The 16,186-nt window shown below is 40.8% G+C and overlaps 1 protein-coding gene across 4 annotated transcripts in view; it reads left to right on the forward strand.

The window, feature by feature from the left end:
* RNF121 (ring finger protein 121) overlaps positions 1-16,186 on the forward strand; it is a 69,818-nt gene that overhangs the window by 20,969 nt on the left and 32,663 nt on the right. For 2 of the 4 annotated variants that reach the window (XR_010127699.1, XM_054440069.2), the window contains exons 2-3: positions 7,251-7,288; positions 10,740-10,881. Coding sequence is in view for 3 of the 4 variants with exons in the window: in XM_054440069.2 (XP_054296044.1) it covers positions 7,251-7,288; positions 10,740-10,881 (180 nt within the window). In the remaining variant the exon portion in view is untranslated. Of the gene's footprint in view, positions 1-4,702; positions 4,770-7,250; positions 7,289-10,739; positions 10,882-16,186 lie in introns of those variants that run through there. The other 2 variants (XM_054440070.2, XM_054440071.2) reach the window with 2 other exon arrangements.

The raw sequence follows: 16,186 nt of genomic DNA on the forward strand, positions 1-16,186 counted from the left end.
AACAAAACAAAACAAAACACACACACACACACAAAACTCACACAAAAAACCCAAAAACAAACAAAAAATACAAAAAAAGAATTCTCTAGCTGTATAGTTGATCAGTCTTTAATATGAAAGGATCAGCTGAATTGTCTGAAATGCTAGGTTGCTCAGCCAAAGAGGTAGAGGATTGGGTTTCAGAGTTTAGGGCCCTTTATAGTTAGCAGGTACTTGAAGCCAGGGTGGGAGGCCATCCTCTGAGTGATGGATATTTTTGATGTATGCATATGGTAGTCGCTTGGTAGATTTTTATTGATATAGCCAGGCACGGTGGCTCACGCCTGTAATCCCAGCACTTTGGGAGGCCGAGGTTAGTGGATCACTTATGTCAGGAGTTTGAGACTGGCCTGGCCAACATGATGAAACCCTGTCTCTACTAAAAATACAAAAATTAGCCAGGCGTGATGGCTTGCACCTGTAATCCCAGCTACTGGGGAGGCTGAGGCAGGAGAATCGCTTGAACCCAGGAGATGGAGGTTGCAGTGAACCGAGATCATGCCACTGCACTCCAGTCTGGGCGACACGATAGAGCAAGACTCTGTCTTAAAAAAAAAAAAAATTGTTGATATGATTTGGTAGCATCCAGTTATACCTCACCACACTAAAGGCATCTTACTTTTTTTTTTTTTTTTTTTTTGAGGCGGAGTCTTGCTCTGTCTCCCAGGCTGTAGTGCAGTGGCGCAATCTCGGTTTACTGCAAGCTCCGCCCCCTGGGTTCACGCCATTCCCCGGCCTCAGCCTCCCGAGTAGCTGGGACTACAGGCGGTATCTTACTTTTAATTCTGTGGTAACTAGGGAAACTATGGTAGTTTTGAAGGCCAGAGTATTATAGCTCACTCCAGGACTTTGGAGTTAGACAGATTTTATTTGAATTATTATAGCATTTTAGCTGAAGAATGCAATAATAAGACTGGGTATAGTGGCCCACGCCTGTAATCCCAGCACTTTGGGACGCTGAGGTAGACGGATCACCTGAGGTCGGGAGTTTGAGACCAGCCTGACCAACATGGAGAAACCCTATCTCTACTAAAAATACAAAATTAGCTGGGCGTGGTGGTGCATGCCTGTAATCCCAACTACTCGGGATGCTGAGGTGAGAGAATCGCTTGAACCCGGGAGGCAGAGGTTGCGGTGAGCCGAGATTGTGCCATTGCACAAGAGCAAAACTCCATCTCAAAAAAAAAAAAAATGCAATAATGAAAGTCATCTAAGCCAACTCTCTCATTTTATAAATGAGGAAACTGAGGCATAGAGAGAGGTACCCTATTCATTGACATATAGCAAGTAAAGACCTGTGCCAGATTAGGATGTACATTATTTTTTTCTTCACTGAGAAGGGTGTTTTGTTGCCCTTAACCAATTTTTTGGGGTGAAAAGTGGGAGCGAGATATAACCCAAGCCCCTGCAGAGGGCAGTCCTCTGTAGTCCTAGCTACTTGGGAGGCTGAGGTAGTCTCAGCTACTTGGGAGGTAGTCCCAGCTACTTGGGAGGCTGGGGTGGGAGGATTGCTTGAGCCCAGGGATTTGAGGCTCTAATGTAGAATGATCATGCCTGTGAATAGCCACTGTACTCCAGCCTGGGCACCATAGCAAGACCCTGTCTCTTTACAAAAAAAAAAAAAAAAAAAAAAACATGGACAAAGGCTATGAATAGACTTTTCTCCAAAGATACACAAATGGCCAAAGAGCACATGAAAAGAAGTTCAACATCATTTAGCTATCAGGGAAATGGAAAATCAAAACCACATTGAGATACCATTTCATAGTCACTGGATGCTTTAATTAGAGATTATAAGTACTGGGAAGGATACGGAGAAATTGGAACCCTCACACACTGCTGGTGGGACTGTAAAATGGTACAGCTGCCATAGAAAACAGTTTGCTAGTTCCTCAAAAGGTTAAGCAGAGGCTTACCATATGATCCAGCAATTCTGCTTCTAGGTATACACTCAAGAGAAATGAAAACATATATTCACACAAAAATTTAAAGATGGATGTTTATAGTAGCATTATTTATAATAGCCAAAAAGTAGAAACAGTGCCAACGTTCATCAGCTGATGAATGGATAAATAATGTGGTGTTTATACGATGGAATATTCTTTGGCAATACAAAGGAATGAACTACAGTACATGCTACAAAGTGGATGAACCTTGAAAGAATTATGCAAAGTGAAAAGAAGCCAGTCACGAAAGACCATATGTTTATGATCCCATTTATATGAACTGTCTAGAATAGGCAAATCTATAGATAGAGACAGAACGTAAATTAGTGGTTGCCTTGCGTGGCAGGGAACATGGAGAGTGACTGCTAACTGGCACATGATTTTATTTTGAGGTGACAAAAATGTTCTTAACTTAGATAGTGGCACAACTTTGTGAATATACTAAAAATCTCTGAATAGTATACTTAATTTTTAAAAATTTTAAATTGACAATTTGTATATTTGCGTAAGTTTGTGGGATACAGAGTGATGTTATAATTTACAAATACATGGCCGGGCTCGGTGGCGCACGCCTGTAATCCTAGCACTTTGGGAGGCTGAGGCGGGCAGATCACTTGAGGTCAGAAGTTCGAGACCAGCCTGCCCAACATGGTGAAACCCTGTCTTTACTAAAAATACAAAAATTAGCTAGGTGTGGTGGCGCATGCCTGTAATCCTAGCTACTCAGGAGGCTGAGGCGAGAGAATCCCTTGAGCCTGGAAGGCAGAGGTTGCAGTGAGCTGACATCGCGCCACTGCACTCTAGCTGGGGCGATAGAGCAAGACTCTGTCTCAAAAAAAAAAAAATTCATAAATACAATGTGGAATAATTAAATCAAGCTAGTAACATATTGATCACCTCAAATACTTAACATTTTTTGTGGTGACTACATTTGAAAATTCACTCTCAGCAATTTTGAAATGTACAGTATTCTGTTATGAACAGTATTAACCATGCTGGTGCAATAGAACTCAAAGAAAAAACATATTCCTCTTGTCTGAGATTTTGTACAGAATAGTACATTTTATTTATTTTTTTAGAGACAGGGTATTGCACTGTCACCCAGACTGAAGTGCATTGCTGTGATCAGGGCTCACTGCAGCCTCAAACTCCTGGGCTTAAGCAGTCTTCCTGCCTTAGCCTCCAAAGTAGCTGGGACTACAGGCATATGCCACCACGCCTGGCTAATTTATTTATTTTTTGTAGAGATGGGTTCTCGCTGTGTTCCCCAGGCTGGTCTCAAATTCCTGGCCTCAAGAGGCCCTCTGCCTCAGACTCCCAAAGTGCTGGGATTACAGGCATGAGCCACCGTGCCCAACCTCAGAATAGCACACTTTAAATGGGTGAATTTTATGGTATGTGAGTTAGATCTCTGTAAAGTTGTTAAATAAAGAGTCAAGTGTACAGATGCATGTGATGTAGATGCATGTAGATGCAGTTTGTGAATGTGAGTGCTGGGATGTAGTAGCAGTGCTTCTCAAACTTTAATGTACATATGAATTAGTTCACTATCTTATTAAAATTCAGATTCTGACTCAGGAGGTCTGAGATGGAGTCTGCGATTTTCTATTCCTTAACAAGCTCTCAGGGTACTCTTGGTGCTAGGCTGTAGACCACACTTAGCAAGGCAGTAGAGGATGTTTGTTTTTCAATAAATGGGGTCTGTCTAAAGAGCCTACTAGAGACCAGAAGGATTTGGCCAGAGTTTTGCAGTAAGGCAGAATGTGGTTTGGTGAAAGAAAGGGCCTTAAGGGACAAAATGAGCAGCCTGCCTACAGATGCAGAGATCATAGAGTTTATGATATTTTGGGGGGACAGGAGACCTGTTTGTGGGGATATGTTAGTGAATCCCTGAGTCTTTTGCACCTAAAAAAAATGTAGCAGTCAACTTCTCATCATTTTTCATCTTTGCAAAATGTTGTCTTTCCCTCTGCCTAGCATTTATTTTTGATTTAATGTCTTTCAAATCTGGGCATGACTGGGGGCCTTGTAAGATCCTAATTGGGGAGCAATTGGCTAGCATTAAGTTACTGTAGGTCTTAGGAGTTGGATAAGGGCTCATGAATCAGTAAGTATCCTTATCTTGAGAGCCTTACCTAATTAGCTACCTGAGCTTTGGACAAGGTGCCTTCAGACTGGGTTAGTGCTTGGCCCCAAATGAATAAGCTCCTTAATGAGGGAGCAAATAAAGATGTCTTTCCAGATGGTACAGGTTAATTATAGCCATAGTTTACACCTTCCCTTATTTTTTTTTACTTGAGCCAGAAGACTGGTTTGGATGTAACTTAAATAACCTTTTTGGTCAGGAGGCAAATATTAAAGCCAGATCATGTCTTACTCTTAACATTTGTAGTACTCCATGAAGTGCTAATGATCCTCTAAGCCTCAAGTCTAGTCTCAGCCTTAGTGCTTGCCTTTCTGAGCTGCCTTCCCTGAGGCTCTGACAGCATTACTGTCCTCTGCTTCACCAACATTCAATTATCTCTGGCCTCTTCTAGTAGTTTTAAAATATGTCCACTTTCCCAGCAGGAAAGGCAGTGAAATCACTTGATCACCTTGAATATACTTTCTTCACAGCTCTATAATGAAGTCAGAAGTCTTATTTCTCTATTTTCTAGATGGAGAAACTAAGCCATAGACAGTAGCATGCTTGGTCCATTGTGTCAAAGAGAGGCACCTTCATGCCTGGCCCAGTATTCCAGATTTTCCTAGTTTCCCCCTCATTGGATTTGGTTTCTTGAACAGGTAGTTGCTTTGTTTTGTTACATAGTTTTTAACATGATTTCCTTGGTGTCAAATGAATACTCCTTTTCCTGATGCTTATTAGTTATTTTTCAAGTGTTTGTTTACTCTATACAATTTAAGCATCTCCAGGTGAGGTGCTGGTTTGTCAGCATACTTGCTTCCCTTAATAAAGAGAATTTTCTTCAATTCCACAAGTACTCATTGAGTGCTTAATATATGCTCAGCTCTGTGCTGTTCTCCTTGAAAGACATAAATCAGTATAAAGTGTGTCTTGGCTCTGAGGGAACTAATATGTTCATGGGATGGAAGCAAATAAACATAAACAGGGCCAGGACTAGGGTGAGGGAAACAAGGTGCTAGGGTATAAACTTTAGAGAGCCATTCACTCTTAAGGTCATGCAAGTGCAGGGTAGGTACCTGAGAGTGAGTGCTTCCTTAAATTTTGAGCCCCAGGTCTCTTGCTTGCCCTATCCTGGTGCTAGAGACAAGCTGTTAGACCGCTTAGAAAGGATGTCTAAGATAACATGAGACTGAATGACTAACATAGAACAGTGCTTCTCAAATTTAATGTACATATTGATCACCTGGAGGTCTTATTAAAAGGCAGATTGTGATTCAGTGGGTCTGGAGTGGTACCTGAGATGTTACATTTCTATCAAGCACCCAAATGATGCTGGTACTGCCAGTCCATGGGCTACACTTTGAGTGAAAAAGAGAAATATCCATGCTGGAGAAAGGCAGAGGACCAAATTCCCTAGGCTAGAGAATCAGGAAAGTTGCAGTTGGAGCTGGGTTCTTAAAGGATAACTAGGATGTGGATAAGAAACAAACAACAACAACAACAACAACGAAAAATAGGGAAGGGCATTGTAAGTAGAAGGAAGGGTGTGCAAAGGCCCAGAGACAGAAATGAGTCCCACGTGTCTTGGGACAATTAATAGGCTTGGTAAGATGCAGGTCCAAGTTGGAGAAGAAGAAGAAGAGAGTTTTGACATGTAGCTTGAAACCTGTGCATGGATTGTTATTTTGAAATGTGATTCATAATTGCCTGCTCAGGTACCTCCCATGTGTCCCCTCAGAGTATCTGACCTCTATCTTTCTGGGAGGTGAAGGCCTGAGTCAGGGCACCTGAATAAATTCTGTGAGGCAGCGTGGGTAGGAAAAGGAAGGAGGGATGTTGACTTCATTACCCAGATTGGTTAGGCAAAGTCCTGGTAAATTTATTTTTTGACTTAGCTGGGAGATGTAGCAGCTGGAAAGCCCACCTTCAATAGTGATGGGCATTTCCGGTACACATCCATAAAGGATGCCTGGTAAATATGTGCTGATTTGACTCAGTAGTAGAATGGAGTTCTACCTGTGTTACTATTTCAAATGTTTAACTTATGGGACTTTTCTGAAGTTATCAGAACAGTGGGTAACAGGACCTTGAACATCTTAAGTACTAAAGGAATGGTTGTTGATTGATTTGAGTATTTCTAAGGCCTCGTCTCTCTTCTGTAGATCAGATCAAAGAACATTTTCAGCTCAATTCAGTATAAGAATGCATTGAGTGACTTATGTACTGAGACTTGGGTATGCTTCTATATGACTGCAAGGAGGTAGAAGACTTGAGCCCTAAACTCAAAGAATATAATATTATTCTAGAGCAGTGGTTTTCAACTAGGGGGATGCTATGGCAATATACAGGACACCTTCCTCAACAGGGAATGAACCACCCTAAAATATCAGCAGTGCCAAGGTTGAAAACAAACTCTGAAAAGATAAGACTACCAAATAGAACGAGAACTTTGAAGTTGGATGGCTAGTGATATCGCTAGTTAATAGCAGCAGGGCAAGAACTAAGTTCAGTTTGCCCAGGTCCAATGTAGCCTAGCAGCTACCATAGCGCCATTTAGAGTCACATGGTGTTATATCTAACTCTGTCTCCCACTAATCGATTTATACTTTTTGCTCTAGCCATACTCAATTGCTTGTGTACTATGCAATTTTATTCCTTCCTGTCCATTTTAGTCCCTTTGCCTGGAACATATTTCTCTTATTTCTTCTTCTGGATAATTCACATCTCCTCCATAAAGCCTTCCCTAGTCTAAAACACCCCAGATTGGGTTAAAAGGTTAAAAAGCAAGGCATCTCTTTATTCTATAGCTAGTCTTTATTATATAATCGATAAATTTTCTGTTTACGGCTGTCTTTCTCACTAGTCTGTGAGCATCTTTGGAGTTAAGGATTCTTGTCCTCCTCTGCCCTTATTGCCTAGCACAGACGTGCAACACATTCAGTCATAGACATGAGTCAAACTAAGCGGTTAAGGAAGGGAGAGATCAGTGTGAAATAGAATGGTTGGTAAGGCTTCATAGAGATACTAAGACTTGAAGCTTCTCTAATTCCTTGAAGATACTGATAAATGTGTGAGCACCTTATATTGGCAGGGACAGTTTTAAGACAGTAACGGATTTTTCTGGTGGTGTCTTTCTACAGGTTGATATGTCAGATCTCTCTCCAGAGGAGCAATGGAGGTAAGTGTGGCAGTTCGGGCCCTGCAGTCCAGGAACTGCAGGTTAACCCAGCTAATTGAGTGATATGTCTACCCATTTTGCTTTCTTGTCAGTAGGAGGCAGTGGCTCATGACCGGTAGGACTGGTCTTTTGGGATCTCTCTAAGTATCTGGGTTGCTCTCTTAGTCTTGAATGTGTAAGTAGATGATTGCACCAAATCATCTATCTGGGTTTCAATACCATTTCTACCATTTACTAGCTATGTGATTTTTGAGCAAGTTACTTCTCACAACCTTACTTTGCCCCATTTGTAAAACGAGGATCATAACAATATCTATGTCTCATAGAGTTGTGAGGATTAATATATGTGAAATTCTTAGAAGAGTGCCTGGCATGTGGTAAGCTTGCAGTAAGTGTTAACTGCTTCGAAGATGATTATCGTTAACATCATCATTATCCATGATACAGGATGGGGAGCTCTGGTTAAGAAAATGGGAGATGTATCTTCTGTTCTCAATTCTGCAACTAACTTGTTTTGTAAATAGAAAGAGCCATCATATATCTTATAATGATTTCTCACCAGTAAAAGGGTTTCAGAGTGCCTGCCCCACGAACTTCACAAGGTGACTGACCAATGAGGTGATATCAACCTTAGAATTTAATAGTGAGAAAAAACCTATTGATTTTATTTAGATTAAAACTATTGACTATAAAAACATAGAAAGGCAAAAATACCTGTTCACATGACAAACCCAGTGTGATTTTAGGTGATTTTAAGCTCAGTATGAACCAGTTGTGTACCTCAGCTACCAAAATATTCTGAATAATTTAGAAGATGTTTGTAGAAATACGCTGTCTGCTGTAAGGGAGGTGACAGTGCCACAGTGGTCTGCTCTGCTGAGGTCACAAATATTTTGTTCTAAGCATGGCATATTAAAAAGATCTTTAACTGGATCATGTGTAGAAGAAGGCAACCCATACTAATAGTCTTCATATCATGTTATATGAACAATGGTTAAAAGACCTAGAACTGTTAGCCTCAAAGGGCACAGGAAAATAGTGATAGGAACAGGATAGTTTTGTTTTGTTTGAATAACATCATGATAAATCTTTGAAGGGGTGGCATTGGGAAAGAAGAGTTGATATGTCCTTTGTTGTTATGGAGTATCGGATTAGGTCTAATGGACTGAAGCTATAAGAAGATAGATTTTTTTTGTCTCATTGTCAGAACTGTCTTTAATAGTCAAGGTGTAGTGAGAGGTAATGAGCTTTCTATCCCTAAAGCATTGGGATTTTATTCATTTATAAGCAAATATTGGTACCTGCCCAGGTGTGGTAGCTCCCACTTGTAATCCCAGCACTTTGGGAGGCCAAGGTAGGAGGATCCCTTGATCCCATCTAGCCTGGATGACAGAGCAAGACTCTCTCTCCAAAAAAAGAATATATGTATATGTACCTACAATGTGCCAGACACTGCTGGTTCTAAAATAGATTACTTTAAAAGGCATGTGTTCTCAGCCAGTGGAAGTATTCAAGCAAAGATTGCAAAAATGATTTTTGCATTGAGTGGGAACTTGAACTGGATGACTTCTCTGGTCTTTTCTAGATCATTCTTTGACTTCATTTTGTGCACATCCTTTCACTGATATGTTGTCTGAGAACAAGAAACTTATCTCTTGCTATCTTTATAACTCCTCATAGCCCTTAGGTGTTTTTAAGTGTGTTCTACCCTCTTAGCCTATTCTCTCAACAACTCTTGAGGCAGGCAGAAAAAATATGGACTCCTTTTGACAGATGAAGAAATTGTGATATACAGATGTGAGGTTAATTGGCCATGGCCATATAGGTGGGTCTGAATCTAAGTTTCGAACTCCCAATCCTATTCTCTTTCTGTCAGATTCTCCCACCCAGGGTAAAGTTTTATGTCAGAGGAACCCTTAGGTGCTGAGGCTTACTGACTGGCATTTGGCTTCCCACTCTGCCCACCAAGTTTTCCCCCCTTACATTTTGTTATGAAAAACTTTAAATACATAGAAAAGTTGAAAGAATTGTACAGTGAACACCTTTATACTTACCACCTGGGTTCTACACTTTTTGTTATATTTGCTTTATTGTTTGTAATTCATCCTTCTGGGTTATTTTTGCTGTTAATGTTTAATTGCCCATGGAAATTCCATGAAGACACTATTTATGTTGTCCTTTTCCTCCCTCCTAAATACCCTGGTGTAATGGGAATTGTATAAAAGCTTATGACTCAAGTTACATTTGTATTTGATTTTCTTTATTATTTATTTAAATTTGCCCTTTCCCATACGTTTTGATGTATTTGATTTTAATTCCTTCTCTTCTCTCTCTCTTTTTTTTTTTTTTTTTTTTGAGACGGAGTCTAATTCTGTCGCCCAGGATGCAGTGCAGTGTTGCGATCTTGGCTGACTGCAACCTCCACCTCCCAGGTTCAAGCGATTCTCCTGCCTCAGCCTCCTGAGTAGCTGGGATCACAGGCATGCACCACCACACCCGGCTAATTTTTGTATTTTTAGTAGAGACGGTGTTTCGCCATGTTGGCCAGGCTCATTGTTAACTCCTGACCTCAAGTGATCCTCCAGCCTCAGCCTCTCAAAGTGCTGGGATTACAGGTGTGAGCCACCACGCCCGGCCTCTAATTGCTTTCTCATTCCTCTCCTTTGGATGACTGTGACCCAGAGTGGTAGGAGTGATTGTTCTTAGAGCAAGTTTTTAGCCAGTATTGGCCAAGGGAATCACTTGCTGCCAGTCTTTAAGACCAGAGAATGCCAGCCTTAGATTAATAAAAAGTTTCCAGCTGTACTCTCTAATTACTAAACTTCCTTGAGCCTTTGAGGAGGCTGTTTACCTGTGGATACTGAGGGTAAAGTCACTGTTGGATTAGTATAAAGTTGAAGCAGTCCAGACTTCTTAGGCTTTAACTAGTCTTAAGGATTTCTGACCCTGGCAGAGAGGGTAGAATGAATAAAGCAAGACTTTAATCCTGGAATCAGCACACATTTGCACTGTTACTCCTTTACAGCTGTCATAGATATTGGTGACTAAGAGTATGAGACTTTATGGCTATAACCTCTTTGGGTTACTTTCTTGTTCCAGCATCAGGTTGAAATAGGCTTGAAATGGGCAATGATGCAGCTTTCTCCTGGGACCTCCTTCATGCTACAGGAAAGGTGTCAGCTGTTTCTTCCATGGGGGCAGGCAGCAGACCACTTAGCTCTAATTCCAATATCTAGGCTTGGTTGCTGGGGGGTCCGTAGAGCCTGTATTCTATCTCCACATGCCTGTCTGTTAGGGTGTGTGTCCTAGCCCCTAATTTGTGTGGTACCCTGCAGCTATGAAGCAGGGAATGTGTTCTGAGCTATGTACTGGTGGGATATCCCTGGAAAGCACTGTCCCTTTATCACTACAGCATCCCTGACTTGATTCACCCCGTGTGTTTGGCTTTCAGGGTCGAGCACGCACGCATGCATGCCAAGCACCGTGGCCATGAAGCTATGCATGCTGAAATGGTCCTCATCCTCATCGCTACCTTGGTGGTGGCCCAGCTGCTCCTGGTGCAGTGGAAGCAGAGGCACCCACGCTCCTACAATGTAAGCCACTTTGCCTCTTACTTCTTTGTCTGTCAGTCATCAAGAGACCATTCCTAGGTATTCTAGGGCCCAGCCTAACCCAGGCCACATGGAGGTGGAGAAAGACAATAACAATGAACTTTATGTATGAATGATGAATAGTGTATTGGCGAGTGTGTGTCTAAGGGTCAGGTGATTCAGAGGGTGAAAAGGATAGAACATAAGACTATGTTCATAGGCAGAAAAGATAGGTTTTCCCTTCGAAACATTGTGGGACAGATTCATGAAGGAGATAATCATCAGGAACTATTCAATTGGAGAGAGCAAAGATGAATTGACTGGGAAAACTAAGCATCTCATGAATCTTACAGGATCTGGATTACACTAATCTAAATTTTTTTTAAAAAGGGCCGGGTGTGGTGGTTCACGTTTGTAATCCTAGTACTTTGGGAGACTGAGGTGGGCAGATGGCTTCAGCTTAGGAGTTCAAGACTAGCTTGGGCAGCATGGCAAAACCCTATATCTACAAAAAATACAGAAATTAGCCAGGCGTGGTGGTGTGCACCTGTAGTCTCAGCTACTGGGGAGGCTGAGAGGTGGGAAGATTCCTTGAACCTGGGAGGTCAAGGCTGCAGTGAGTCGTGATCATGCCATTGCACTCCAGCATGGGAGACAGAGCAAGACTCTGTCTCAAAAAAAAGAAAAAGAAAAAGAAAAAACAGTAATGGATGAAATTACATGGGGAAAATGACATACAGAAAACAAACAGCAAAATGGCAGAAGTTAATTCTTCCTTATCAGTAATCACTTTAGATATAAATGGATTAAATTCTTCCATTAGAAGACAGAGATTGGCAGATTGGTTTTAAAAATCCCCTCATTTATCGATATGCTGTCTATAGTAAATTCACTTTAGGTGGAAAGACACAAGCCAGGAGTGGTGGCACACACCTGTAATCCTACCTGTTGAGGAGGCTGAGGTGGGAGAATTGCTTGAGCCAGGGGGTTCAGTAAACTCATAAATGAGTGAAAGCCCCCTTGGCATTTCTGTGCTTATATGTAGAAATATTTTTAATTATATAGCGTTGGCTAATCTGCAAAGATTTTTTTTTTTTTTTTTTGAGATGGAGTCTCGCTCTGTCGCCCAGGCGGGAGTGCAGTGGCACAATCTTGGCTCACTGCAAGCTCTGCCTCCCGGGTTCATGCCATTCTCCTGCCTCTGCTTCCCGCGTAGCTGGGACTACAGGCGCCCGCCATCATGCCCGGCTAATTTTTTTGTATTTTTAGTAGAGACAGGGTTTCACTGTGTTAGCCAGGATGGTCTCGATCTCCTGACCTCGTGATCCGCCCGCCTCGGCCTCCCAAAGTGCTGAGATTACAGGCGTGAGCCACTGCGCCTGGCCGATTTTTACAACCTATTCTGAAGAAAGTGAGTATGCATATATGCACTGCAGTAATTTTCAATAAGAGCTTTTTCCTTAAGTGTGGAATCCTTTCTTTAAACATTATCTTAAGGAAAAACTCAATCTGGGAAACAGTTAAGAGGCTGCTCTGCTTGATATGAAGGTTGGGTAACCCTAACACCTCTGCTTCCCCCTCTGAAATCTCTGAGACTCATCATAGCACTGTTAGAAAACCACTGATGTGTTATTCACTAGTTAATTCTTAACAGGAAATGTGTCTGTGACTTAATGAGGCCAGTTGTACTAGGAATGTGCAGTTTACTCGTTACTACCACATCCTGTAAACATAATGCTGAATTTTATTGGTGAGAGGATATGCTAACATGATAGCACATCTTACACTGAGAAACTTAAACTCATATCTTTAGAAAATAAGAAAAGAAATCTACCTAGGAGTGGAATTGCTGAGTCATGTGGTAACTCTGTGTTTAATGTTTTGAGGAACTGACAAATTGTTTTCTACAGAAGCTGCACAATTTTCCATTCTATCCTAAAGTGGATTGGGGTTTTCATTCCTCCACATTCTCATCAAGACTTCTTACTTCTTTCACTCCGTTTTTTTTTTTTTAATTTTATTTATTATAGCTACTTTAGTGGATGTAGATGTCATTGTGGTGTTGATTTGTATTTCCCTAATGACTAATGATGTTGGGCATCTTTTCCTGTGCTTATGGGTCATTTGTATATTTTCCTTAGAGAAGTGTTTGTTTAAGTCTTTGCCCAATTTTTGGTTGAATTTTTTGTCTTTTTGTTGAGTTGTTAGGGTACTTTATATAATCTGGATAATAGACCATTATCAGATATATGATTTTAAAATATTTCCTCACACTTTATCGGTTGTCTTGTCACTTTATTGATAGTGTCCTTTGACACATAAACAGTTTTTAATTTTGATGAAGTTCAGTATATCTATTTTTTTATTCTATTGGTTGTGCTTTTAGTGTCATATCTAAGAATCCATTGCCAAGTCCAAGGTCATAGAGATTTACCCCTATGTTTTCTTTGAAGAGTTTTATAGTCTTGGCCGGGTGCAGTGGCTCACACCTGTAATTCCAGCACTTTGGGAGGCCGAGGTGGGCGGATCACAAGGTCAGGAGTTTGAGACCAGCCTGGCCAACATGGTGAAACCCTGTCTCTAATAAAAGTACAAAAATAGCTGGGCGTGGTGGCACATGCCTGTAATCCCAACTACTCGGAAGGCTGAGGCAGGAGAATCGCTTGAACCAGGGAGTCTGAGGTTGCGGTGAGCCAAGATCGCACCACTGCACTCCAGCCTGATGACAGAGCAAGACTCCTTCTGAAAAAAAAAAAAAGAGTTTCATAGTCTTAGCTCTTACATTTGGAGTTTTGGTCCATTTTGAGTTTTTGTAAATGGTGTGAGATAAGAATCTAAGTTCATTCTTTTGCATATGGATAGCCAGTTGTCCCAGCATCATTTATTGAAGAGACTTCTTTCTCCATTGGATGGTCGTGGCATGTCACGACCTTGTCAGAAATCAATTGATCAAAGATATGTTGGCTTATTTTTGTACTCTCAATTTTATTCCATTGATCTATATGTCTGTTCTTTTGCAGGTACCACATTGTTATGATTACTGTAGCATTGTAGTAAGTTCTGAAATTGGAAAGTATGTTCCTCAACTTTGTTATTCTTTTTCAAGATTGTTTCAGCTATTCTGAGTCCTTTGCAATTGCTTATTAATTTTAATATCAACGTTTCCATTTTACAAACAAAAGCAGTTGGGATTTTGATAAGGATTGGATTGATTCTCTAGATTGTTTGGGGAAATGTTTCCATCTTAATAATATTAATCTTCCAGTACATGAACACAGGATATCTTTTCATTTATTTGGGTCTTTAATCTCTTTCATCAATGTTTTGTAGTTTTCAATGTACAAGTCTTGCACCTCCTTTGTTAAACTTATTCCTAAGTATTTTATTCTTTTTGATGCCATTGTTAATGGAATTTAAAAAAATTTCCTTTTTGAATTATTCATTGCTAATATATAGAACTTCAACTGATCGTTTTGTGTTAGTCTTCCAACTTTGCTGAATTTATTAGCTCTAATCGTTTTTAAAGTATTTTTTTTAGGATTTTTTATATATAAGATTGATCATCTGAGAGTGGAGAGAGTTTCACTTCTTCCTTTCCAATTGGATACTTTTATTTTTCCTGAGACAAGGTCTTATTCCGATTGCCCATGCTGGAATGCAGTGGTGTAGTTTGGCGATTTCGGCTCACTGCAGCCTTGACTTCTGCAGGCTCAGGTGATCCTCCCACCTCAGCCTTCCAAGTAACTGGGACTACAGGAGGACACCACAACACCAGGCTAATTTTTTGTATTTTTGGTGGAGAGAGGGTTTTGCTGGTTGCCCAGGCTGGTCTTGCCCTCCTGAACTCAAGCAATCTGCCTGCCTCAGCCTCCCAGAGTGTTGGGATTACAGGCGTGAGCCACCGTGCCCGGTCTTCCTATTACAAGCTGTGTTTTAGTACGAGTTAGCAACCTGTCAGGAATGTTGTGGAGGGAATGGATGTTTGTGATTTTATATGGGATGGTTGACTGGACTTCTTGAAGTCCTCCCAGTTAGCTCTGAAATCTGTATCAAATTGAATTACCCACAAGAGGTAAAGGCCTGTCTTGTTCTTAGAGGATGAAGCAGACCTGCCTAGAGACAGGATGAGGTTTTCATTCTGCAAAAGTTATGTATCTTTGTTATCAAAAATTTGAACAATGTAACAGTATGTGACATAGAAATCAAAAGTGTCCAGAGGGAGCCACTGTTAATCAATTTGTTATAGATAGGAAAAATCTGCAAGTGTGTTTATAAATTTTTAGATGTTTATGACATCCATTAGGTTCTGCAGCATTTTCCACCTAATACTGTCTCTCAGATATCTATCCATATTGGTGTGTATATCATCCTCTTAAACTAATGACTGCATAGTAATTTTTTTTTTTTTTTTTTAAGACAGGGTCTCTGTTGCCCATGCTGGAGTGCAGTGGTGTGATCTTGGCTCACTGCAGCCTCTGCCTCCTGGGCTCAAGGGATCCTCCCACTTCAGCCTTTTGAGTAGTTGGAACTACAGGTGCGAGCCACCACGCCCAGCTCATTTTTGTATTTTTTTGTAGAGACGATTTTACTATGTTGTCCAGGCTGGTCAGGAGCTCCTGGGCTCAAGTGATCCATCCACCTGGGCCTCCCAAAGTACTGGGATTACAGGAGTGAGCCACCACGCCCGGCCTGCATAGTATTTTGGAAAATAGATCTCAAATAAAATTTAATTTACCTTTATCGATTGACTTGTTTATTAACAGTTTATCACAGTTGCAAGCAACAATTTAGTAAGCTTCTCATACATAAATTACCTGCATACCTGTGCAAGCAGTTTTATAGAATGCACTCCTAGAAATGAAATTGCCTGGTCAAAAAATATATGTGTTTTAATTATTAATGGAACTTGCCAAATTGCCCTGCAAGAAAGTTATAGCTATTATAGTTTACAATCCATCAACACAGATTTAACAGAGCTGTTACCCAATGTTAAAGAAGGTGTAGGGAATAGTCAGTATTTTTAATCTTTGTCAGTGTGATACTGAACAACTGAATAGTCAGTATTTTTAATCTTTGTCAGTGTGATAAGGTGAAAATATCTGATTTTATTAAGTATTTTTCTGATTATTAGTGAGGTTGAGTTAGTAGTCATTTGGTTTCTTTCAATTATTTGTTCATATCATTGACTAGATTTATATTTGATATTTTTTTTTGAGACAGAGTTTCCCTCTTGTTGCCCAGGCTGGAGCACAATCTCAGCTCACCGCAACCTCCGCCGCCCAGGTTCAAGTGATTCTCCTGCCTCAGC

The sequence above is a fragment of the Pongo pygmaeus genome, chromosome 9 (assembly GCF_028885625.2).
Source record: "Pongo pygmaeus isolate AG05252 chromosome 9, NHGRI_mPonPyg2-v2.0_pri, whole genome shotgun sequence".
Taxonomy (NCBI): Eukaryota; Metazoa; Chordata; class Mammalia; order Primates; family Hominidae; genus Pongo; species Pongo pygmaeus.